Here is a 26,096-nt window from a genome sequence, read left to right as displayed (position 1 = left end):
TTCAGGAAAATTCTACTGGAATGAGCAGAAATGGAACTTATCTGATAACTACATCTCTGTATGATTCTAACCTTTCACCATATAGTCTGACACCGATATTTTAAGTTTTGGTCTCTGAACTGAAAATAATACACACTAATTTCTTTATTTTCAGTGTATGTCTTCAATTACATTTCTTCTTTCATTTCTGCACACAAATTTTGACTCAGATGTCACAAATTTGGTATCCAGTATTGTTCTCTGTCAGGTGAAACAAATAGCAGCAGCAGTTTTTCAGAGGGTTGTCTATGACTGCATTACTGAGGGAGCAGTACTTGGGGGAAAGACTTTCTCCTGTCTAGTATTATTCTGGAAAGCAGTGGAATAACTGTGTATCTGTGGACATGCTTGCCCCATAGAGCAGGAAAAACCCTCTGCATGACAATGCTTTGGTTCTCCTTATTGTTGACAAAATACTGTGAGAAAAACATGGAGAGATTGAGTGAGAAAAACATTATAAGAAAAATATTCTTCGGCATTCTCTAACTTAAGAAAATTTTGACAGGGAAACTGGAAAGCTGTACTGAAAGAGAGAAAGAGCAGGAAATGGATTTACCTACAGAACAACTAGGAAATAGTTACTTTCTCTTCAAAGCAAAGAATAAGAGTCTCATTTTTTTTCACCTTGGTACTGCTGATTTACCAGCAGTGTCTGGCTGCTGGCTTCACATTATTTTCTTCTGCTGGGCAAGTGCAACTGCTGATTGCAGTGCAGTCTGAGCTGGATCTGAGAAATAAAACTGAATGAAAATATAAACACAATTTTGCTGGATTGCTCTTCAGCTGGAAGCATTTTTGATTAAGTTGGAACTTGGCCTCACAGAAGCATTTCCTGAGATCAGCTGGGTATGAGATGAAGTGGAAGCAAAAAATAGGAGGCAGAAATAGGTTAAGCTGGTCTTGCCTCAGAGACAACTGTATCAATGCTTCACAGTCCTGCTTCATTACACTCTAAAATGCGCTTCACCAGTCATGGCCATAACATAACATTACAAGGCCATGTTATTGTTACAGTCCTTAATGCTTGATACAATAATCAATGACCGTTTTTCACACCTCATGAATATGTGAGCTTTAAATTTTCATAATATTTTTTTTTTATTGGTAAAACTAATGATTTCTTTTTTCCCATCTCTCTAGTTGTGTCTGCTCTGAATAAAGCATGGTGTGTGAACTGTTTCGCTTGTTCAACTTGCAACACTAAGCTAACCCTCAAGTAAGTGTATGGATAAGTGTGATATCTTCGACACATATCAGTGGTTCTCTTCAAAGTGTAGATGTTGCTATAGTTTAGCTGTTACCACATGAAAAACATGTAAGCAGCATCAAGGAAATAAGTCCCTCTTTCTTCTGCTTTCTCCACTTAGTACTTTCCATCTCTTTCAGCTGTCTCTTCAGGTCTTCCTTCAGTTAGTCTTCCTAACTCTTCTCCTTTTCCATCCTTTATTTTTTCTTGTTTAACTCTAAAGGGATAAGTTTGTCGAAATTGATCTAAAACCTGTCTGCAAACACTGTTATGAGAAAATGCCAGATGAATTTAAGCGACGACTTGCCAAACGGGAACGTGAAGCAAAGGATAAAGACAAGCAGAAAAAGAAAAAGCCAATCTGTTTGTAAACTTCTTTTCCTTCTCACCACCATCTCAGCTCCTTTCTTCTTTGGTTAGTCCTAAGGATGTTTGTTTTTTTTGCACTTTTGCATGAACTTACGGCTGTCAAAACCAAAACATCTTTCACGCAACTGCAACGCGAAGTACTAACTTGTTCTTCCATTATCTTATGTTTAGTCTACAATCAGGTTTGAAAGGCTTTCTAAATTACACTTAATAAATATGGGCTTTTGGGTAAAATCTGCATAACTTACTCAACAGGGTATTGTAATCACTGCCTACAGTGTATATAACTTGTAAAAGTAGCTTAATGTGTTTGTTTAAATTGGGGGGTTAATTTTTTGCTTGTGCACATTTAATAGGAGATTTTTTTTTTAAATTCTTTTTTTTTTTTCACTATATCATTTGCTAAAATTTTGTCTGTTTATTTTGCTTTGTTGTTTTAGGAATAAATTTGTTGAGTTTGATATGAAGCCTGTCTGCAAAAAGTGTTATGAGAAGTTTCCTCTAGAGCTGAAGAAAAGACTGAAGAAATTAGCTGAAACTTTGGGAAGGAAGTAAAGACTTCATCTGCTCCCCTCTTCCTTTATGAAAATCTTCTAGATACTACTTGGGAGGGGAAGGGGGAGTTGCTGCTTGGAGGCTGCAGTCAGACAACAAATGCTGATGTGTGCCTTCTGTCAACACAAAGTATATTAAGATTCTCTGTTCTCTATATGTGTATGCTTAGTTGTTGACAAACAGACCATACTTTCAAAATAAATACCAGCTCACCTGAAAGGTTTCTGACCAATAATGCCATTGTACTGATGCAGGTGGCCCATTCTGTACACTAATTCTCTGTGGAACTTTTGAGAGAGAGAAAATTGGCTTGTGAACACCACCTGTGAAAACAAGCTTCACAAATGTGCCCAGCTTTAGGGACGTGTATTGTCATTTATGTTAGTGAAAATATTTACCTTCTTATTAAGCATGCAAGACAAAACTTGTCCAGTTCAAGTGATTTGGGCAGGAAACCATATACTTTGCCTCATGGAAAAATTCACACTTGGGTTTCAGGCCAAGTCGTCGCATTAAGGAGCCTTGTCTCAGATGGTTTAAAAACTATCAGATTTCTAAATACAGCCACTGTACAAATTACATACATAAAATTATAAAAATTATAGATTATGGTTACATGATGAATGTTTCTACATCAGGCTTAGCATGAGATACTTATATAAAAAAATGTATTCCTATTGCAGGAAATGAGCATACTCATAACTACTTGAATTTTGCTATATTCCACTTAAAATAACACATTATCTTCTATATATGCTTTTGCATTCTATTTACTTTTTGTGCCTTATTCTGCTGGACCATACATAACAGTATACCATTAAATATATATAGTTTTATATTTTATTTCATATTTTTATGCAAAAACTATATAGAAGGTATTTTCAAAAGATAGCATACTTTGCCTTAATTATACAGGATGCAAGAAGTATTTTATTTGAAATGTGAACATCTGCATTTAAAATTTAGCTTCTAGACTTCATAGATTTTCAGAACAATACTGAAAACGCGTATTTCAATTAACTGGCAATATTACTTTTACACCTCTGAGTGTAAATATGCAAGGTTTGATCCTGCTAGGATCTACTTCCTTAGCCATCCTCAAGGACTGAGCTTACAAATAATCAAAATTCTTTATAGCATACATTTAATTGTTTTATACTATTGAGTTCTGTCCATGCAAATTTGTTTTATTTTTCCCTTTCTTATAGAAAATGCAGCTACTTAGGTCTTCTTGATGGTACGAAGTTTTTTTTTGTTTTGTGGGTTTTTTTAATTTTTGTACATTAGTGACTTAAACAGATAAAGTGTATTACTTTAAAACATCTGCTTTCCTGTATCATCAATAAAGGTCATGTTATTAAACCTTGCCTCTCTGAAATAAATGCTTAAGATGGGTGGGAAAACACTAAGGCTCTCTTGGATCCCTGAGCTTTTACCTGTAACTATGTAAAAACTTCCTTATTATCCTGATTTAAAGGAGACAGATACCTTTCCTAAAGGCATGTCTGTATGTAGTTCTAAAGTTCATAAAAGAAACCACAGTTTGTTTGGTAAAGAATAGCCTGATTTTTCTGGATATTTTCTGAATTTTCTGAATTATCAGCACAGTAACTGGGTTTTCTTAAAGAAAGTATCTTGTCTGAGTGCAAAACATACACCCTGCTGTTAAATTTTTCTCTCCTGTTTTCACTGTAATGAAACTGTCATGCCAAACTTCCAGTTTATTGCTAGGTTCCTTGACTATTTTATCCTACATAATTATTGAATGCTGTTAACATTTATAAATGTTAACATTTATAAATGTAGTCCCTGACCCTGTTGAAGACTATGAAAGCTTAAAATTCCTCACAAATTGTTTACTTAACTAGCACAGCAGCTCTGTTGGAATTCTAGACTGTGCCATGGATTCAGTAGACCACACTCTTGCTTCCTTCTGAAGTTATAACTGACTTCAAGGTTTTCATGTTGCACTGACTGTATACCTTTTCCTTCAGCCTCTATGTGCCCAGCCTTACTGCTCAGAGACAGAAGGGTCACTAGCCCCAAAGCTAAATGGCAAGACCTGGCTCGTATCCACATTGCTCAGAGTTACATCCATCTGCAGCACAGTGGCCTCAGATTTCCTCTCCACTCTGGTGGCCCTTGGGGCCTGACACAGGCTGGATTTTTCCATTTCCAGGTTCCTGATGGTGATCACTGTGCTACAGTTCACCAAGGCAGCATCTTCTGTTTCATGAACTCTAGTCTGTGTGTCAGACCCCACAATGTAGCACTTAAAGCATCTGAGGGTACTTGGGGGTTCAAAGCCTGATGAAGAATGGAAAAATGTTGGTCGGGAGGGACCACTAGCTAGCCCAGCCATCTGCTCAGAGTGGGTCTAACTTCAGAGTTACATCAGTGCAGAAGGTCTTTCTTGGCCAAACTGTGAACATCACCATGCAAGGAGATTTCACAGGCCTTTGGGGATAGGGTGATCCAGTGCTTCATCACCCTTGTGGTGAAAATATTATTACTGGAGCCCTATCTCAAGTGGAGAATTCCCCAAATCCATATTGCTCTCTTGGGAGCTGTCTTTGGCATGAACTGTCATTGGTATAATACCCCTGGACATTGTCATTAGGAGGATTAGTTAAAAGCAGTTGCAAAGCAGAGCTGGGGAGCAAGTTAGCAATTAGGCAGCCTGGACAATTACACGTCTGGTGTTGAAGCTCACTTCCTGGCCCAAAGTATTACAAATATTTCATGTAGCTGCACATGCTTTCCTAAAAGAGGCAGAGCCCAGTACTATTTTTCTACCTATGACCTCTATAAGGTCCATCAAAGAATCTGTGAGCCTAGCAATTGGGAATGGATACCTCAGAAACTTTGTCACTTTCTGCTACATGGATCAATTAATTATGCATGGGCAAGAGAGGTTCCTTTAGAAAGGCTGGTTAGGCTAACAGTGGGGAGCACTCCAGAAAGCCCAGTGGATATTGCTGTAGGGGGTAGAGCTGAGCCTAAAGCCTTTCTGCTGCTGGCAGTGGCATGTCCTGTGCTCATTTCCAGTGCACAGGCAGCGAGCTGTGCTGAGCACACTCAGGTTGCAGGAACAGCTCTCGAGTCAGTGCTATCCTGCCCACCACTGAGACCACCAGTGACAACATAGGAGGTGTCACTTCCACAGCAATGGGTGAGACAGTGACCAGTGCCAAAGTACCTGCTTTATATGAAGGCAATTTCTCATGCCTCCCCCTCAGCTGAAGTGCGGTAATCTTCTCCAGTGAGTCAAGTAAACTCCAATGTTCTTCTCTGCACCAGCACCAACACCTCTGTTACTTACTGGCAGGTGCAGATAATCCCAGCTAATAATAATTAATAATCCCAGCTGCAGCCACACCATAAAAAAGTAGCGAGGATTTTTTTGTGTGTGTGTGGAATTGCATCCAATGTCTAAATAAATCACCATTAATAGAAAAAAGAATAAAAGAGAGGATTAATTCTTTTAGTCAGGATCTTACCTGGATGTTGCTAGTCTTAAAGAAAAAAAGTTGGCTATATTTCCTTATTTTTCCTGCAAAGAGGGTAAGAGCTGTGAGGCTGTCAGTATATTTTAGGTGTAGCAGGAATCCAGTGACTGTCAATGGGTTGTTTGAGATGGAGAACTGGAGAAATTTTTAATTACACTTCTTCAGAGAGTTGGCCCAGTGGCCTCATTTTGACCAAAGCATCTGAACTGGCAGGAAAGATGGCTAATTCCGGTGAGTAGAATCTGAGGCTTCCTGCTAGGAATTTCACCACAGGGCTCATCCTCGAGCCACCAAACCTGTAAAACTACAATTTGCAAATCTGTCCTGCCTTGAGGGTTGCTGGTCCATGTTTAACTCCATGTTCCTAGCTGTGTTTTAGAACTTAATTGTTCAATTATACTGTCCACAGTGCCTGGACAGAAAGGTTTCTCACCACAGCTGCTAAAATATTTGAAGACTCATTTTCTAGAGCATTGGATCTCAGTAAGAAGGCCCTTATGCTTACAGATTAAAATTACAGTTGCTCTGAACCACAAAGTACAGAATCATAGAATATTACAGGTTGGAAAGGACCTTAAAGGTCTAGTCCCAAGCCTCTGCCATGGGGAACACTTCCCACTAGGCCAGATTGCTCAGAGATCTATCCAACCCAGCCTTGAAAACTTCCCGGGATGGAGCACCCACAACCTCTCTGGGCAACCTGTGCCAGTGGTTCACTACCATCACAGTGAAGAATTTTTTCCTTGTATCTAACATAAATTGCCCCTCTTTAAACTGTACCCATTACTCCTTGTCCTATCACTACAGTTCCAGACAAAGTCCTGCTTCCCTGTAGGCCCCTCAGATACTGCCAGGTTGCTATGAGATCTCCATAGAACCTTCTCCAAGCTGCACAGCTCCAGCTTCCTCACCCTGTCTTCCTAGGGGAGATGCTCCTAGGAGGATAGCTCCTCCTATCAACTTCGTGCCTCTCCTTCTTGTGGTGAGGGCGCCAGAACTGTTACTTAGATTTAGGTAAAATTTTTTTATCTAAATATGTATACATACATATACACACATGTGCGTATGTATATATAGGTATATATATGTGTATATGCATATATATATGGTATATTATTTAGGTGATAAATATATTATCGCCATATATATTTTTATATACTTATGAGGTGTGTTTATTGTAGTTTTAGGTGAGAAAGTGCTAAAACTTGGTTTCTCACAATTTTCCTTGAAAGTGTCTATTCCTGTTCCCCTCCTCCCGGTGCGCATGCGCAGGCGCGGCCAGGCCCCGCCCCACCCCGGCCGTTGGTATGGGGGCGGGAGCGGGGCACGCGCTGGGGCTGCGCGCGCCGCACGGCTGAGCGGGAACTTGCGTAACGCGCGGCGGCCGCGTCGCTCCTGCGCTTCCTCCCTCCTTCCCTCCGCCTTCCTCTCCGCCGGCGCCGGGCCAAGGCCGCTGGGCCGGCCGGGAAGGCGCGTTCCAGCCGCGACGGAGGCCGGGCGCAGCCCCCGCTGCCGCGGCAGCGCCATGATGAGGCGGACGAAGCCCGAGGTGGAGCGCTACGTCGCCTCCTTGCAGGCCGCGGCTCGGTCCCCCAGAGAGGTAAGCACGGCCTCGCGTTGCCCGCCCTCGCCGGGCCCGGGGGGCGCTGCGACCGCTCCCTGCGGCCGGTGTGGGGCCCCTTGCCTGCAGCGGGTGCTGAGGGACCGCCGTCCCCCGCGCCGGCCTCGCTGCCGCTGGGCCGGGGGGCGGCTGCGCTCGCTGCCCCTGCGCTCGCTGCCCCTGCGCTACCGGCCTGGGGAGCGGCCGCTCTCTGCCGGCTCCCCCCGCCCAGCTCGGTGTGGGGGCTTGGTGTGCTTGGCCCGTTCTCGTCCGTGGCGGCAAGAGGAAAAAGGATCCCTCTCTGGACGGATGTCTTTCTGGAGACATTCAACCCCCGCCTGGACGGACCTTTATCACCTGCCCTAGGTGACCGAGTTATGGCAGGGTGTTGGACTAGGTGATCTCCATGGGTCGCTTCCGTTCCTGACTAGTCTGATATTCTGTGAGTTATGGTGTGTTTGGGAGTATTTCTCAGTGCCTAATTACTTGGGGTCTCTGTAAATCGGGTGAGGTAGGGGAAGCTGAGAAAGGGCTAAGGGGTTTCGCTTACTGTAGATGCTTTTTCTAAATGGAGCAGTGGTTTATTTGCGCTCTGCACCTGTATCTTACAACTAGTAAGCCGTAGTGTAGTTTTAAAGAGTCCACCAGTTCTCTGGGTACAGACTGCAGTTTTGTGAGAGTTTAGTTCCTGTGTTTTCCGAGTTTCGTTTCTCAGAAAAAGATTCCTGAGTTTCCTTTTCTCAGAAGAAACTGAATGAGGAACACGTGAAGCACTTTCAGTTTTCTTTTATGCGCTATGTCATTAATATTATTGTTGTTTTTGTAGCAATATTAGGACAGGAAGAATGGGGAAAAAATAATCTTTCTGTTGTATTTTAGTAACTGGCCAGAAAGATGAGGATCTCTGCATAACTTGTCACCATTTTTCATTATATCTGGAAAAGAATCACAGCAGCCTGATGCAATTCATGGGAGCTATTTAGTCCTGAAAGATCCTGTTCTACTGCTCTTGAATTGACTTTTTTTTTAGTTAGAATATTCAGCACTATGTTGTATAGTGTGAATACATCCATGTTTACCATTATGCAGTAGGGCCTTTATGCAGGCCTTGTGTACATCATTTTGTATCTCTTTCCCAACAGCAACAAAGTTGTTCTTTTGGCTACAACACAAAGTTGTTGTGGCTTAATTGCTTTGGGTGCTGTTTAGAGCAGCCAATGTCAAGGGCATGACTCTCAGAATCCTAGGTGCTGTTTAATTGTTTTGATACTCCTGCTGAACTCAACAACAAAATAAATCCTCTCCTGTTGTGCTTAAGACCAAGTGGTGCATATTTACGTGTTTAATTTTTTTTTTAATAAGTAATGCTTACAGCTAATTGTATAAGCAAAGTCAGTGGTGGGGAATCTTACCAATTTTTCCCGTTGTGTTGATTTAAGGAAGGGGGTACTCATAAGGCTGCAAAGCGTTTATTTTGGGGTTTCTTTTCATCCATGTTTAAAAGAAGATGCCAAGTGCAGCTCTACTCTGGCATACTTCAGTGTTTCCCTCTTATAACAGGTTTCAAAAATACAGTCTGGAAACTTGAGGTATTGTAGGAGGCCTGCTTTCATTTTTAACTGTTTCTTAAACTTGTGCATGAATTACGGTGGTCAGAGGGGGGGAATACTTACAATTCAAGTGAATTCAAAATGTACATGTTTAGAATCATAGATGTAACTAGCTCCAGTATTTCTTGATTCAAAAGCAAAATTGTTTTTGAACTGATGTTGAGAGCTTAAGCTTTAAATTTGTCTGGTTTACTTCTGCCTTTTTGCTTATAACTTTGTCAGTTCTTTAACTCACTCCTTTCACTTTTCCTCATGATCATGCTTCTGCCACTTTGGCTCCTTTGTTACTTCCTTGTTCTACCTCCCAAAAAATACCTTTTGAGATGCTTCACCTCTTGCTCATAGGGTGTGTATGTTCAAGTTATTTTAGTCAGAAATAAACTACTGCACATAAATGCATTTCTTATCCAAACTGAGAATGACTTAAGTGAAAGTTGCTTTTTCCTCAAGTATACTTAAACAGTAGTGTCTAATGACAGTATACTACAGTAGGGCTAAATGGCAGATCTCTCTTGATTTGTAGAATGTCTTTTTTCCTTGCTGCATTGCAAAGGAATAAATTAAATATAGGTGACCCTATTCTTCTGCTCTCTTTAATGAGTGATGTATGAAATACCACGTTGTCCTGGACACATGTATATAAAGGCTTGTTGTTTTCTTCTCTTGTAGTCTCTGTCTTCCTAGTAACCTTTTTATAGCAAAGCCTTTTATTCTTTTCATTCTTAAACCTACATCTTTCAAAACATACCCTTATATTTGATGAGTGGATTTGAACTGATAACGAGTCATCAAATTCTGTCACTTGAGTATTAGGCATTGCTGAAAAGAGAGGTCACTCATGAAGGAATTACTTTTGCAGTACCAAATGTCTAAAGTGTGTTTGTCATGGTTTTTCTCCTTCAGAAATCGATGAAAGGATTCCTCTTTGCTAAGCTGTATTTTGAAATAAAAGAATATGAACTTGCTAAAAGGTAAAATGCATTGATGGACATTTGTTTTTTTGTTCTCTAAAGTGTAAAAGAAAAGCTATATTTATATGAAATAGACCAGAGAAACCAAGATGAATATCATGCTGCTTTAAGCTAGCAGTCAATGTGCACATTGAATGCTATCTAGATCTTTGTAAAGCAATAACTTAAAAGAAGATTAGCTATGTGGTACTGAAAAAACTTACCTAGCTGAATTGGCTGGTGTTTTGCTCATTGTGTTTAGTGTACCATTTCTACAAACTCCTGCTTTTTGTTTTTTTAATCAACAGAAATACTGGCTGGTGAGTAAGTAGCGTTTGTACACGTATAAACCCATGTTGCTGCTTACTTAAAGGTCCTGACAAAGTGTCTGGAACGGAACAAAACATGTCTATACTTCTGTGGTCTGACTGAAGCATCTGGAACAAAATATGTTTGTGTGTCCTGTATGGCAGATAAAGTTGCCATTAGAGCTTGGGTGGGAGAGGGGAGTGTTAGTGAATAATGCTGGTCAAGTAACTGACATTTTTTCCCTTCATAGATATATATCTACATACCTCAATATACAAGAGAGAGATCCCAAAGCACACAGATTTCTTGGACAAATTTATGAAGCTGAGGAAAACATAGAAAAAGCTTTTGGGTGTTACAAGGTAAGTAGTGCATTCACCCCTAATGTTCTGCTTTATTCCTTTATAAATGGGCTTTCTGAAACCCTTCTGTGGCTGAGCATTCTCAAACCCATAGGAGAAAACATGCTCCTGGGAAAGCTGTCATATACATTTGACAATGGAAGGCACATGAAGCAATGCAGAGAGGATTCTTCACTTGATATTGCTTACTTCTGTAGTATATTTTGAAGTTGCTTCTTTGTTTTTTTATCTGGACTTTATGCTGTCTGCTGTTAAAATTCTCCCCAAGTCATGCATTGCCTCTTGGGCTATTGTCATAGAATTGTGTAATGCAAACTGTGATGACAACTGGAGTTTAGTTGCTGCTAGAAGACTGTAGGCATACATGAAACATACTGTGTTTTTTGTTTGGTTGGTTTTGAAGAGGGCAAGTGCAGAAGGGAGGGACAAATCTAATTTTGATGAGGAAAGCATATAAATGTCAAATTTCCAGCTGGGTTGCCTTTGTTCTGGTTTTGGAGAGGAAGATGTGGTCAGAAGTCTGGCCAATACAACTCTTGTGTATGAGGCGCTATCACACTTTTTTTTTAAGTTTTTACTCCTGGCTAGACTAGAGGTACTTACAGTCCTGCTCTCTCTGTATATCTATCTAGTGATAGTTGCAGAGGAAATGGTGTTTGCATTATTTCTCTTACGCTTTTCTAAATTTCAGCAGTTCTGTTTAGGTGCTGTAAACCATTGGTGATGTGTAGAAAGGCTTTTCTTACATATTCTGTATTTATAGATTTAACTAATTTGAATTTGGGTATGCTTGTGGGGGTGTAATTCTTACCTGTTCTACATGGATCATAAGTTAAAGTTGCCTTCTTTTTTTTTTTTGGATACTGTATCTGCATGGGGAAAAATAGCGTTCTGTGGAGTTGAACCCAACACAGAAAGATCTTGTATTGAAGATTGCAGAGTTACTATGTAATAATGACATTACTGATGGAAGAGCAAAATATTGGGTTGACAGAGCTGCTAAGCTCTTTCCTGGGAGCCCTGCTATTTACAGGTTGAAGGTAAGTTAAAAATTACTTCTGTTCAATGGCTTGAACAAACTTTCAGCACCTGTCTGGAGTGCCTTTTGCATGTCACCTCATGCAAAACTCTGGCTAAATTATTTTAGTGTCTTTAATATTAAAGCTACTAGATGTTACACTCTTTCTAGTCTTGACATTTTTGTCCGGTTTTAAAGGAATCTGCAACTGCATGCTTTCATACCCTTTCTAATGTTTCAAGTTTAATCCTCTTCCAAAATGCTGAGAAATTGTTATTTATCACAGTCAAGAAGTTAAAGAATATATAGGTGTAACTTGTTCTTTCTGTTGTGTCACAGGCAGGAAGGTAGCTGATCTGTGAACTTAGACTTTCTTACTTTACACTGCTTATTTGTTTTTAAATCTGTATTATGATCATTTCATAATCACAGCACAGAGTGTGAGAAATGCTGTAATTCTCAAATATCATGTAAACACTTTGAGCCATGCAATGTCACTTTTGCACAGGTATATTAATTTTGTGTAGCTGGGCAGCAGCCACACTGAAGTTGCAAGGTGTCTGGGGTTTTGTTTAAACAAGTTTATGGCATGGTCTTCTTTCACTGAACTAAATGTTTTGAGAAGCATTTCTTCCTCTTGGTAAGGAGGCAAATTCTTCTGAGGATTTTTCTTCTGTGATTGTCATGTACATTTTTAAACATTTGAGTATTTCATCAAACTTCATTTAATACCTGAAACCTGTATTAAGAGTACTCTAGCTAGAGTGATGTAGTCTATGTAGTGGAGGAAAGAATGTTGTCTAGTACTGTAGTTGCTCAAAAGACTGATATGGGAAATAATGTTAACCTGTTACCTTCATGTTTCAACAGGAGCAGTTACTGGATTGTAAAGGTGAAGATGGGTGGAATCAGCTTTTTGACTTGATTCAAGCAGAACTTTATGCAAGACCAGATGATGTCTACATAAACATCAGACTAGTTGCACTCTATCGTTCCAATAACAGATTAAAGGATGCTGTGCTCCATTGTCAGGAGGCAGAGAAGAGAATCCCTTTGCAGTCAAGTTTGGAATGGTGTTCCTGTGTTGTAGAGACATTTGAGGTGTTTAATCATATTTTGATCCTGTGGTAGTCTTCCGTATCTTTTTACCTGGTCTGTTTCTCTTAGTGTCCCTATTCTGACAGCTATTTCTCAAGGGATTTAACTCCTTCAAATGCAAGTCTACTGAAACCAGTGGAATTACAAAATACTTCTTGTGGTTTTTTTTTTTAATTGGAATTTTCTCCCTAAAATTAAGTTTTATAGAGCTATTGAGTTTCTAACCTCAAAAGCTGAGTTAGACACAGCAGTTCCATTTGGGATAAAATTGCTCAAGCAAGTAGTTCCCTGGAACTTTGCTGCTGAAGAATATGTTAAGGTCTCACCTCTGAAACTGGATTATGCAATAAATACTACTAGTGTGTTTTGGAGAAGTACTGCCCTTGTCTTCATGGAAGGATGACTGTTCCTTATCCTGTGATGAACTTTCTTCTTTAGGAATATCTGGAATCTTTACAAGACTTGGAGTCTGATAAAAATAACTGGAGAACTATCAAGAAAGATCATCTGCTGGCCTATTCCAGCTTTGTCAAACTGACACTTTCTTCTAGAGATGTTCAGGAATGCAGAGAGGCACTTGAAAGGTACTGTTTAAATTTTTCTAAGTAAGTAAGAAAAAACCCTCTAAGAATTGTTTGGGTTCACATAACTTCTGCCAAGCTTCTGTTTCACAGCTTATCTTGTTTTTGGTGGGAGAGGTGATTCTCTGTACTGACCACCAAGAGTGGTTCTTACTGGATGTGAACCCCAAGCTGTCTTTTGACAGATGTTTGAATGGTCAGCACACAGCCATGGAGAAAACTCATATCCTGGGTCTTTGTACCTTCTTTTCCTTCAGTTAGAGAAGTTGTTCTGTACTTCAGAAATTGACTAATCTGAATTTCCTAGACAATTGGAAAAAAACACTAGCACAAAAAACTAATCCAAACAAAGCAAAAAAAAAAGTCAAACTGAAAAGCCAGAACTACCTCCCATGTATCAACTTTGTCCTAGTTCATTCTATTCTTAAGTAACACAGCACAATGGAGTAATTAGGAACTTCATGCATATAGTATAATTGGGAAGGAGGAAACAACCTGAAGCAAGAGTAGCCTCCAGAGAAAACTTCCGGTGTTACAGCTGACTTAAAGGCTTGCCATCTGCACCTAGATAAATACAAAATAGTGTTTGTAGTCAGTAATTTGATTAAGATCTGTTTCTTGCCATTATCTTTCTTTTGTTACTGGTTTTTACTAACTTATCTTTGTTCCCCAGTAGTGTAATGGCTGTTCTATTGCATTTTGTAAAGATATTCTTGAGTCTGTTAATCTTGCATGAGTATTTGAAGCAGTACAGAATGGATGAGGAATATGTTTTATTTTTCTTCTCTGACATTGACCATGTTGGGTTTTCTGCTTCTGATTTATTAGAGCGTTTTGAGATGTTCACATCTGAAGCACTTCCAGATCATGGCAATGCTAACAGTCATTATAGTCTTGTCCAGTAATTGAAAAATTGTTTTAACTGTTTTCTGGAAACCCTTTCCTGAGTGGGGGTTGTATTGTAATCTACAGGTACTAGAATTTCTGTAGTATTTTCTATTTTTGAAGAGCCTGTTAAACAGTATTTTGGACCTTTGTGATAACAAAAAGAGAGGGCAGAGTCAATAATACCTCCTGTATGTCTCTAAATCTGCAGTAGTGAACAAGTTTATCCATGTGGTTCAGGACAATAGTTTTAAAAATACCTGTGCAAAAATGTGATGAAAGACTGTAAGTATCTAGGTAATATTTACTTCAATAAACTTGAGAGCTTTGGGAGTTTGACATGATTGTACTTTCTAGTAACTTGGGTTTAAGCAGTTGAAACAGTACTTTCCATTGACTCATTAAGTTAGTTAATCCACAGTTAAATAGCACAAACCAACATCAGCTGCTATAGCTTTTACCAGGACTCTGTTTAGAATGAGTCTTTTCTGCATTTTAGTTTTGATCGTGCGCTTCAGTCAGTAAAACCGTATGTGAGTGCAGCTGATGAGTTGTCTCGTACCTATGTGGAAATGAAAGGACAGCTGTACATGCATGCTGGAGCTTTGCTGTTGAAAATGGCCCAAGACAATGAGGCACAGTGGAGAGCTATGTGTGAACTAGCAGCATTGTGTTATCTCCTGAGTTTCCAGGTAAAGGATTTTTTAGTCTAAGCCTTTAGTTGATGCTTTTCTTGAAATTTTCTAGCTGTGCATGTGTTGAATTCCTGTACTCATGAGATGAACTAGTGTTTGTGTATCAAAAGGAGAATGCTGTCCTCACTCACCAAACCCTCCTCTTTCCTAATTGAGTTTCAAATGACATGCAGAGTAAAAGGATACCTTCAACTGTTGCCCTTTCCAGAGTAACCCGATTCTTAAGTATTAGTGCATTTATTTCCTGCAGTGTATTTCCTTTTTCATAATACAACAAATACGCATGTTGAGTTGTTATTCCTGTAGGGAGGGAAGGAGAGGGATTGTATAGTTCCCATATACTTGTTGGATAGACAACAGAATTTAAAAATTCAGGGTTCCTTGCCTTATGGATTCTTTGCCTTGACTGTCCTTTTTATACTATTGCTTGCATTGCAGGTATTACTTGCTCTTGTGTACACTTAATGTTACTTTTAATAGTAAATATACTTGCATATCTATGTGCTTTAGCTGGATTCTCTGCTCTCTTTGCCCATCCCACACACAACCATACCCCAATATATGTACCTTCAGAATGAATAATGCTTGTTTTCCTATAGTTTCATAATGCTAAAAAGAAGCTTGTTTCCTAATTTTTAAGATTCATAATTTTTAAATGTTCTGCTCTTACTGTGAACAACGTGTAACAATTTTCTCCTTACTTCACCAGGTTCCTAAACCAAAGTCAAAACTCATAAAGGGCGATCAAACTGGACAAGATATGCTAGAAATGTTGGCCTGTGATCGAAAAAGCCAGTCTGGTAATAAAAAAAATAGTGGCATAGTTCCATTTTAGTGCTGCAGATTTACTGTAAATGCTAAGATTTGTTAAAAACCACATTTGTGTCTCTTGTAATGTTATCACTCCAATATATAATAAAATCTTATAGATTGACTGCATATGTAAAACAAAACAGGAGTTTGGTTCTGACACCTAAAGTTATTTTTCTCCTCTTAAGCATGTGTAGACACATTCATAGTGTGTTCTCTTTGTTTCAATAGTGGTTGGTTTTGTTTTCTCCTTTTTGACTTTCTAGTATGCCAAGGTAGAATTTAGTTTTTATTGTCTGTTAAATCTACTGGAAATGGCTTCTGCCTCCTGATGCTCTTTTGCAAGTATTGTTAGGCTTAAGAGGGAAAGGGAATATTAATTTGTTTCCCTGGTCTTTTCATTCTTTAACTTATTCATCAACTTTGTTCTTTTTGCTGCCAAGTATAGACAGTGTTTCAGTCTACAAAATTCTTAGAGGGCCTAGATGAAAATGGATGAACCTGCCAGACATCAGGTTCATTTGCTTTAAAATGTATTTCATTAATGCAAACTACTTCTTCTTTTACAGCTATTTATTTTAATGTCACTTGCAATACCCGTAGAACAGTCATGGTATGAGGGCTTTGTTTTCCTAAAGAACTGGATTTACAAATTCTTTGGGATTGTTGTCACTAAAAGCTTGGAAAGCCTATGTGCTGAAACACTGACCTAATTACAGGGAGAGCATACCTGAACAATTTGTAGGTTTCATAAGGGGAAATCCTGATTCCCATCCAGCCTTCAGTAGCAAAAAGCAGTCCAGCATAGCAAGTACTACTTTCCTGGTGTTCACTGCTTTATTTTTATGAAGTGATATTTTTGTTTTCTAGGTCATATGCTGCTGAACTTAAGTCATGGCAAGCAAGACTTCTTTAAAGAGATTGTGGAATCATTTGCAAACAAGAGTGGCTCATTTGCATTGTTTGATAGCCTGTTTGAGAGTGGAGCTTCTAGGGAAAGGTCTTTTATTGGCACAGATGATATTGGAAATGTCAATACACAAGCACCAGTGCAAGTGGAACTTCACAAATATGATATTGGTAAGAGGTGTTACTTTCTGAAACTCAGCCCAGCTTTGTTTACTAGAACCTCTTCTGCAAATACTTGTGGAAGAGGTACTGGTACAGGCACACTTGTACTGTAATAAAAGACAAATACCTGGAATAGCTGTCCAAAGTTGCCTTAATGTCATAGTAAAGACTTACTCTTTATTGCAATGTAAAGAATTGCTTCTTCAGTAATTCCTTAAGGACTTTTGGAGAAGTAAATAGGTTTGTTAAAATTAGTTATCTATTGGACTGAATAAGGTGAGAATGGAAATTGAGTCATCCCCTCAGAAGTTTAAGTGGTTGATGGCTTTGAGCATTTAGATGAGCTATGTGTATTTGGCTATACTGAAGTTTGTAACCCTTCCTGAGTGAAACCTAGAGTCTTGATGCTTATTGGTCTATAAAATATCTTTGGCCACTCTGTCAGGGTGAAATGTGAAACCCAGCTTTGGTCAGATAGTAGTATTGAGGGCTTGCAAGAAGCTGACGTTTGCATCCAACGTTGTTTTTTGCCTAGGTGCCATTCGATTGCACAGTGGCAGTCTCCAGCACCTCGTGTGGCTTGGCTTGCAGTGGAACTCCATGTCAGTCTTACCCCCCATGCGCAAATGGTTAAAACAGCTTTTTCACTTGCCCCAAGAAACATCAAGACTTGAGACAGATGCTCCTGAGTCTATTTGCCTGTTAGACCTTGAAGTAAGTGAACTTTGAAGTTCTTTAAGGTACCATACAAATTAAGTTTTTTTGGAAATCAATAGCTTTATTTTTTAACAAACAGGTGTTCCTACTTGGGGTGGTATTCACTAGCAACTTACAGCTGCAAGAGAAGTTTAATTCCCACTACAGTGCACATCAGCCTCAATTCTTACCATTGCCAGTATGCAAACAGCTCTATACTGAAAAGCAAAGATCTTGGTGGGATGCTGTCCGTACTCTTCTTCAGAGGAAATCAGTGTAAGGCTTTTTCAGTTTGGAAATGTTTGATCAAGCCTTTAGGGTGTGTCTGCTACAGCAACTTGGATTGTCCCTATAGATTTTTGTAAAATTTTTTTTTTTGACATATGCTTTACATTGAAGTTTTGTTGTAATAGGGACTTAATGTGCTTGAAAGATTTCTATAAACAGAATTTTCATTTCTAACCTAGAGACAAGTTAGGACTTAAGTTGCAGACTTTAAGTGAATGGTATGTGAACATGTGAAAACCAGAAAATACTAATCAAGGAATGTTTATTCTGATATTCAGACCAGGAACAGCAGCAAAACTGAGGCTTGTTGTACAGCATGGCATAAGTACTCTGCGAACTCTGGAGAAGCATGGCCTTCAACCTGCCTTAATCATACACTGGGCAAAAAGCTTGCAGAAAACAGTAAGCTGAGATTATTTTTAAATATATGAAAGCCAAAGTGTTTTTTTGTTTTTATTTTCTAAATTATGAACAGACTTGGGGGATGGGGGATCAAATTAATGTGTATTATTAAGAACAGCTGATTATTTTATCAGGTAAATTTGTTGTACTAGTCACTCTATGAAGTACTCTTAAACTGTGGTGTTATTTTCTACGTGTATGTTATTTTTCATAGCTACTCTGCTTCGTATCAGAGAAGGACTTTGGAACTTCTAAAGAAAACAGGAGAAGGATATGTAGGAATAGCATTTTGGCTTGCACTTGTTGAAATAATCTCTTCTCTTTTCCTCACCAGGGAATTAATCTTAACTCCTTCTATGACCAGAAGGAATATATTGGACGAAGTGTCTACTACTGGAAGAAGGTTCTGCCTATGCTGGAAACTATCAAAAAGAAGAGGAGTATTTCTGAGCCTACTGATCCTCTCTTCAAACACTTCCATAGTGTAGACATTCAGGTACAGATTCAGCCAAGGCTGGAGAGAAGGGTCTATGTCAGAAACATACATAGTTTAGGGGATGGGATCATAGTGGGATTTTTGTCTACATTGTACTACTCTGTTGTTACTACTGTGAAACTCTTTAAGGTGAGATTTGGTAGTAGTAATTTATAAAGTGAGAAAATTTTCTACTTTAAACTTTGGTCTTACCTTTAAAATGGTGTTTATGATTTGAAGGCACCCAACACCCTCAGTACCAACTTTATTGAAAAAGAGTTCTCTCTGTATTTTAGGAAAAAAGCTTGTCATTCTACTGTTAAGTACAAGTTTTCTTTATTTGTATATAGGTCTTTCAGGTTGCAGCATATGAAGAAGAGGCACAGATAGCATTTGCTATGTTGGATGCAGTTGATGGCAAAACTGATGATGCTTTATCAGCCTTTGAAGCTATTGAGAATGTGGTGTCCTACTGGAATCTTGCTGTGGTAAGTTTGTAAGTTGTATTACCCAGAAACGATTCTCTTTATTCAGTTTCCTTCTGACTGATACTATTTACTCTGCACCCTGTTCTTTAGATTTTCCAAAGAAAAGCAGAAGAGATTGAAAATGATGTCATGCTGCCAGAAGAACACGAGGAGCATAAAACTTACCTTCTTAAAGCAAAGTATTATCTAATGAAAATTATTGCAGAAAGCTCCTCAGATATGTCAGTTACTGAGAAAGTAAGTAATTCTTTCCTTAAAAAGTTGTTCCAAGGCATGCAGTAGCTTAGGTTACTGTTTGAAAAATGAAATCCCTTGCATTGAAGTTAGGCTTTTCTTTTTTTAGACCTGGTTTTGTATTAAATTAAATTAGTTAAATTTAATTTAACTAAGTTCAAGCAAACCTACCAGGTCATGTGGTATCTTGGCTACCCCATGGATGAAAGCTTTAATGTAAACAAATAGCTTTTGCCCCACTGTCTTTTAGTTGGTTGTTTGGAAAAAAAAAATGGTTTGCGTGAGTTATTTTCTTATGTGAATCAGAACAAGTTAAGAGCTTTGTTGAAAAAAAACCTCAGTAAAGACTTGTGAATTGCTCAGCTAGACTTCTGAATGTGTAGTTTGTCTTGTTTTGAGGGAGAATTGCAGTAATGACTCATGTTTGAAAAAACTTTCTAGTTGCCAGTGTCTATTGAAACTGTGAGAGAAGTGTTAGATACAGTGATCCAGGAACTTGGTGAGAATGCTGATGAAGGAAGTCTTGCCTTCAGAAATGGTCTGTCACGAACTGTAGATTCAGCAATGAAACATTCCACTCCATCACCGACCAAGTTCTCTCTTTCACCAACTAAGACCTACAAGGTATGTTAGCCAATTATTATTTCAGGGAATTGTTATCTTATAAGAAAATTCACGTGAATCAATTAATTTTCTTTTCCTAGTTTTCTCCGAAAACTCCCCCTCAGTGGGCAGAAGACCATAAATCTATACTTCAAATGATTTGTCAGCAAGTGGAAGCTTTAAAGGTAAAAATTCTGTCACCGTATCTGGTAAAGAACTGTTGGCTTTTTAGTTATGGTAAGGATCTAGTGATAAAAGAGCATGGGCCAGCTTACAGTTCTTAGAATTACCTTCTGTAAATAGCTGCCTAAAATGAGTACCAGAGTAAATGCTTTTGCTTAAAAGCTCTTTTTTGGGACTTGGACAGGAGTGCTGAGGCAACCCATCTAAGGCACTCTTTCTGTATGTAGAAAGAATTCTACTTTGATCAGCTTGGTTCTCATCTACTTGGTTCTGGATTTTTTGCTGGTTTGTTCTGGCTTTAGAACACAGTGGGAACACTTTGTACTCTGTGGGCATGTCTTGCATGATCTGGCAGGTACTTTTTGGTTTGTATTTTTTTAGTTATCCCCACCCCCTGGACTGAACATATTTTTGAATAGCAAAAGGGTGGGGATCATGCCTTATATTTTCTTTGACAAATACCTGTGCAATAGATACTTACACTCTTGCTTGGCTCTCTGTCTCGACAGAATGAAATGCAGGAGATGAAACTTAGTAACTCCAACACAAATGCATCTCATCGGTGGCCTGCTGAAAACTATGGAACTGATGCAATGCCAGACAGTTATCAGAGAGCACAAAATCTTCATGAAGCCCCATTAACAGGCAAGTTACTGCAGAATTTTTATCTAAATGCTTAGCTAAATCAACTAAGACTTTTGAGAATAATGCTAAAATGTTTTAATGATTCACAGTTAAAAACTGATTGCTGGGAAGAGTAGAAAGCAGCAAGAAAAGCAGTAGTGTTAACTACTTTCCTGGTGTTCCTTTTTAGTTGCTACCACTGGCCCATCTGTGTTCTACAGCCAGTCACCTGCCTACAACTCTCAGTATCTTCTGGGAACTGCTGCAACCAATGTAACACCAGCGAAGGTGAGAATAAATTTATTTCCTTAAATTGCTTCCAATGATCTCCTGAAAGTGACTGATTGGTTTCAGTTATGTACATAGGTGGATGTAATTGCAGTTCCTTATGCAGAATTTGGTGAACTTAAACTGCTGAGGATAGAATGGTAATTTGTCTCCCTGCTTAACTTTTGGGATACAGAGTTTGGGAGAAAAAGCTAAAAAAATAAATTTTATGTGTGTACATTTCTCCTACATGTACACATGATAGCACTTAACTATACCCTCCTTAATTGTGTGGCAAAATCAAATCGGGTTTTCAACGCTTTTTTTCATGAAAAGGAAACCCACCCACATTGTGCCACTTCTTCAGTGCTTGTTCTCAAATGCCCATCAAGTTTTAAATGAAGGTAGAATTAGGGTAGGTTTCAACTTAAAAGCCATGCCTTTCTTTTAAGAGTACATGTTGCATGGGCTTCAGCACAGTAAGATTTTCTCTTTGGTATCATAATAAGCGGAGCACTTGTTTTCTGCTTTTTCTTTAGCCTCCTGTGTATGGCATGAACCGACTTACACCTCAGCCACATATATATTCTTATCAACCACCACCAATGCACACACCACCTCTGCAAAACACTTCTGGTTGTATGTTTTCCCAAGAAATGTATGGCCCACCTCTGCGTTTTGATTCTCCTGGTACTACACTCATTTCTCCTCGTACAGCTGATGACTATTACAACTACAGTGTCCCACAGGCAAGCACCAATCCAACACTGCCCAAACCGGGGTATTTCACAAACCGTTCGGTCACGCCACCCACTTTAAAGCCTGCAGAACCAAAAGCAATGCCTAAATTTGGACAGTCGGGAGCAGCAGAAGGATCAAAAGCACCTCTGCCAACACCAGCACAGCCAAGTCAGCCAACAACTTTTAAATTTAAACCTAACTTCAAGTCTAATGATGGGGACTTTACTTTTTCTTCTCCCCCTCAAGTTGCACCACAGCCCCTTAATGCACCTTTTAATAGTAGAGAAAGCCTCTTGGATCTTTTAACATCTGATAAACCTTTACAGGATGATAGATATATTGAACAAAAGCCAGTTAACGATCCCGCAAACAGTTCAAGAAATATCTTCAATTTTAGCAATAAACATATTCCAGGCATCTCTCTTCGAGAAAACACAGGACAAAATGCACACAAAAACCTGGGTTTTGAGAAGAACGATACATTTGGTGTTCAAGAGCCAAGCAAGCCTGTATTTATGGCTTCAAATTCAGATTTGGCCAACAGAAGTCATGAAACAGAAGGAGGAAGCACCCATGGTGGAGATGAGGATGATGATGGTCCTCATTTTGATCCTGTAGTACCACTTCCTGATAAGATTGAAGTAAAGACAGGTGAGGAAGATGAAGAAGAATTCTTCTGCAACAGAGCCAAGCTCTTTCGTTTTGATGCAGAATCTAAAGAATGGAAAGAAAGGGGTATTGGGAATGTGAAAATACTGAAACATAAAGTATCTGGCAAATTTCGTCTCTTAATGAGACGGGACCAAGTGCTGAAAATCTGTGCCAATCACTACATAAATACAGATATGAAATTAACTCCAAATGCTGCATCAGATAAGTCATTTGTATGGCATGCTTTAGACTATGCAGATGAATTGCCAAAACCAGAACAGCTTGCAATTAGATTTAAAACACCTGAAGAAGCAATGCTTTTCAAAAAAAAGTTTGAGGAGGCACAGAATATTTTAAAATCCTTGGGATCAAATGCTGACACATCTGTTGCTCAGAGTGGTGGCACTGCAAAAGAAACAGCGAATCAGGACATCAAGGAGCCCAACAGAGCCACTTCTGGGACCATGAACTTGGGCTTTCAGTTTCCAAAAGATGGCACAAGCAGTGAACCTGACAGCAAAGGTACCCTTACAGCTACATCCTCTGCATCTAGCACTACTATTTCATTTGGAAAGGATGCTCAGCAAGCCTCTTCTAGTGGGTTTGGGCAGCATCTCTTGAAGAAGGATCAATGGGAGTGTAAAGTGTGTCTAGTTCCAAATGAAGCAACTGTAAAGAACTGTGTATCATGTCAAAGTCCAAATCCAGGTATATGGGAAACACAGGGCACCCCATTAACTAGCTCTGCAAGTTTGAAAACGGGTGGTAACCCAGTGCAGGACAAGTTTGGATCTGCTTTTGCTAAAAAAGAAGGTCAGTGGGACTGCTCTGTATGCCGAGGCCGAAATGAAGCAAAAGATGTGAACTGCTGTTCCTGTCAGAGTCCAAAACCTCAAAACCAACCAAATACATCCACACCTTCTGTTCAGACATCTGCTGCTCTGGGGTTTGGTTCCATTGCTGATACAAGTAAGCCACAGAAAAATGGGTTTGAAGGGCTTTTTACTAAAAAGGAAGGTCAGTGGGATTGTACTACTTGTCTTGTGAGGAATGAAGGTTCTTCACTAGCCTGCGTAGCCTGCCAAATGCCAAATCCATCTGGTAAGCCAGCTGGTGATACTTTGCCAACTCCTGCTTTTGGCTTGAAAAATAAATTACCTGAACTTGACGGAGGACAGTTGGGAACAGGCTTTAAGTTTGGTCTTGAGCAAGGCAAGACACCACCATTTACATTTCAGATTTCTTCTGATACTGAAGCTAAGTCTGCGAAGGAAGGATTTAGCTTTTCAATGCAAGTGCCTGCAGGTGGATTTAAATTTGGGATACAGGAGTCTAGTAAAAATACCACTAAGAAAGATGAGCCATCCAAAGAGCATACAACTGGTTTCTTAAAAAGTGTTGATGAAAAAGACAAAAAGGAATTGCCTTCAGACAGTGGAATTGGATTCCAATTTCATGAAACAGCAGACAAGGAGAAAATCGACTTTGTTTTTGGGCAAAATAGCAGCACTTCTACTTTTGCTGAGCTTGCAAAAAGTACTCCTAGGGAAGGCTTTCAATTTGGCAAAAAGGATCCTAACTTCAAAGGCTTCTCAGGTGCAGGTGAAAAGCTGTTTTCTTCACAAAATCCTAAAACAGATCAGAAAGCAAACACATCTGCTGACCTGGGTGAGAAGGATGATGATGTGTATAAGACGGAGGACAGTGATGATATCCATTTTGAACCTATAGTTCAGATGCCTGAAAAAGTAGAACCATTTACAGGAGAGGAAGATGAGAAAGTGTTATACTCCCAGAGAGTAAAGCTGTTCAGGTTTGATCCAGAAACAAGCCAGTGGAAAGAACGTGGGGTGGGCAATCTGAAGATTCTTAAAAATGAAGTTAATGGCAAAGTAAGAATCTTGATGCGGCGTGAGCAGGTACTGAAGGTGTGTGCGAATCACTGGATAACAACAACAATGAACTTGAAACAGTTATCTGGCTCAGACAAAGCATGGATGTGGATGGCCAATGACTTTTCTGATGGTGATGCCAAGTTGGAACAGCTGGCAGCAAAATTCAAGACACCAGAGCAGGCTGAGGAGTTCAAACAGAAGTTTGAAGAATGTCAGAGGCTATTACTAGATATACCATTGCAGACACCCCATAAACTTGTTGATACAGGTAGGACAGCTCAGCTTATACAGAGAGCAGAAGAAATGAAGTGTGGCTTAAAAGATCTCAAAACTTTTCTGACAGATGACAAAACTAAACTGCCAGAAGAGGAAAGTGTAAACTCTGTTTGTGCCAGCAGTACTTCTGATTTGGTTATAAAGCCACATGCTGAAAGTACAGGCCCTACTCTGGAGTGGGATAACTATGACTTGCGTGAAGAAGCATTGGATGATAGTGTAAGTAGTTCTGTATATGCATCGCCTCTTGCAAGTAGCCCTGTAAGGAAAAATCTGTTTAGATTTGGAGAGTCTACCACTGGTTTTAGTTTTAGCTTTAAATCTGCTTTGAGTCCATCCAAATCTCCTGCCAAACAGAATCAGAGCAGAACATCAGTAGGCACAGATGAAGATTCTGATGTTACTCAAGAAGAGGAAAGGGATGGACAGTACTTTGAACCTGTGGTACCTCTGCCTGATCTTGTGGAAGTTACCAGTGGTGAGGAAAATGAGCAAGTTGTCTTCAGTCATAGAGCCAAACTCTACAGATACGACAAAGATGCAAATCAGTGGAAAGAGAGAGGGATTGGGGATATCAAGATACTGCAGAACTATGACAACAAGCAAGTTCGTATAGTAATGAGAAGGGACCAGGTACTAAAACTCTGTGCTAATCACAGGATAACACCAGATATGAATATGCAACAAATGAAAGGATCTGATAGAGCCTGGGTATGGACTGCATGTGACTTTGCAGATGGGGAAAGAAAGGTAGAACTTCTGGCTGTGCGATTCAAGCTGCAAGATGTTGCAGACTCATTTAAGCAGATTTTTGATGAAGCAAAACATGCCCAAGAGAGAGAGACACTGATAACACCTCTTTCTTCTCGTGCCAATACACCAAAGGAATCTCCATGTGGTAAAAATGCTGTAGCTGTGCTAGAGGAAACAACGAGAGAAAGAACTGATGTCAGCCATGGTGATGATACTTCTGATACTGTAGAGGCTGCAGAGGTGTCAAATACATCTGAAACACCAACAAAAACGGTGGTTTCTCCTCCAAAGTTTGTATTTGGATCTGAATCTGTGAAGAGTATTTTCAGTAATGAAAAGTCAAAGACATTCACGTTTGGAAACACTTCAGCCACTGGTTCTCTCTTTGGCTTCAGTTTTAATCCCCCAAGAAAGAGTGAAGGCCATATTCCAGCATCTCAGAACACAGCACAGAAAGAAGTGGAAGTCTCTGAGACACCAAAAATCTCAAATGCTACTCAGAAGCCTGTAGACAGCAAGGTAGGCAGCTTGCCTGCTTCAACACAAGATGGACCATCTAACTTCTCGTTTAGAATTCTAGAAAAAGGTGAGTGTCAGTTTTACTAGTAATTTATTCAAGTATGTGACTTATGAAGCAGTCATCTCTGTGCTCTTCATTATTCTTTATTCTCTTGAGAACAGGTAATTTCTTTCAGTTTTGATGCAGGTATCCACATGTTCTCCAGAGTTTCAAGTAAAGAAGGGAATTTTAAGTCATAATTATTTTTAAATAAAAATGAAAATGTGTGATGCAGGATGGAAATTTGTTTACTG

General features: G+C 39.4%; 2 protein-coding genes across 14 annotated transcripts in view; both read left to right on the top strand.

Annotated features, from left to right (window-relative positions):
• LIMS1 (LIM zinc finger domain containing 1) overlaps window positions 1-3,576 on the top strand; it is a 67,144-nt gene extending 63,568 nt beyond the window's left edge. For 8 of the 11 annotated variants that reach the window (XM_015631620.3, XM_015631579.3, XM_015631604.3 and 5 more), the window contains 3 exons: window positions 1,180-1,255; window positions 1,509-1,700; window positions 2,095-3,576. In XM_015631620.3, coding sequence (XP_015487106.1) covers window positions 1,180-1,255; window positions 1,509-1,656 — 224 coding nt within the window. In that variant the 3' untranslated portion in view covers window positions 1,657-1,700; window positions 2,095-3,576. The remainder of the gene's footprint in view (window positions 1-1,179; window positions 1,256-1,508; window positions 1,701-2,094) is intronic. The other 3 variants (XM_015631570.2, XM_015631556.2, XM_015631547.3) reach the window with 2 other exon arrangements.
• A 3,520-nt stretch (window positions 3,577-7,096) lies between these two features.
• LOC107207366 (E3 SUMO-protein ligase RanBP2) overlaps window positions 7,097-26,096 on the top strand; it is a 33,602-nt gene continuing 14,602 nt past the window's right edge. Inside the window, exons 1-20 of one of the 3 annotated variants that reach the window (XR_004496620.1) lie at window positions 7,097-7,318; window positions 9,832-9,899; window positions 10,438-10,549; window positions 11,437-11,589; window positions 12,438-12,668; window positions 13,104-13,249; window positions 14,631-14,823; window positions 15,536-15,626; window positions 16,507-16,716; window positions 17,243-17,421; window positions 17,504-17,679; window positions 17,970-18,093; window positions 18,428-18,589; window positions 18,919-19,056; window positions 19,147-19,293; window positions 19,732-19,914; window positions 19,995-20,078; window positions 20,586-20,721; window positions 20,891-20,988; window positions 21,507-25,869. Coding sequence is in view for 2 of the 3 variants with exons in the window: in XM_015634305.3 (XP_015489791.1) it covers window positions 7,244-7,318; window positions 9,832-9,899; window positions 10,438-10,549; window positions 11,437-11,589; window positions 12,438-12,668; window positions 13,104-13,249; window positions 14,631-14,823; window positions 15,536-15,626; window positions 16,507-16,716; window positions 17,243-17,421; window positions 17,504-17,679; window positions 17,970-18,093; window positions 18,428-18,589; window positions 18,919-19,056; window positions 19,147-19,293; window positions 19,732-19,914; window positions 19,995-20,078; window positions 20,586-20,721; window positions 20,891-20,988; window positions 21,507-25,869 (7,069 nt within the window). In the remaining variant the exon portion in view is untranslated. The remainder of the gene's footprint in view (window positions 7,319-9,831; window positions 9,900-10,437; window positions 10,550-11,436; window positions 11,590-12,437; window positions 12,669-13,103; window positions 13,250-14,630; window positions 14,824-15,535; window positions 15,627-16,506; window positions 16,717-17,242; window positions 17,422-17,503; window positions 17,680-17,969; window positions 18,094-18,427; window positions 18,590-18,918; window positions 19,057-19,146; window positions 19,294-19,731; window positions 19,915-19,994; window positions 20,079-20,585; window positions 20,722-20,890; window positions 20,989-21,506; window positions 25,870-26,096) is intronic. The other 2 variants (XM_015634305.3, XM_015634315.3) reach the window with 2 other exon arrangements.

Source organism: Parus major, chromosome 1 (genome assembly GCF_001522545.3).
Source record: "Parus major isolate Abel chromosome 1, Parus_major1.1, whole genome shotgun sequence".
Classification (NCBI taxonomy): domain Eukaryota; kingdom Metazoa; phylum Chordata; class Aves; order Passeriformes; family Paridae; genus Parus; species Parus major.
Note: the sequence above shows the minus strand (reverse complement) of the source record. Positions and strands in the feature narration are given on the sequence as shown.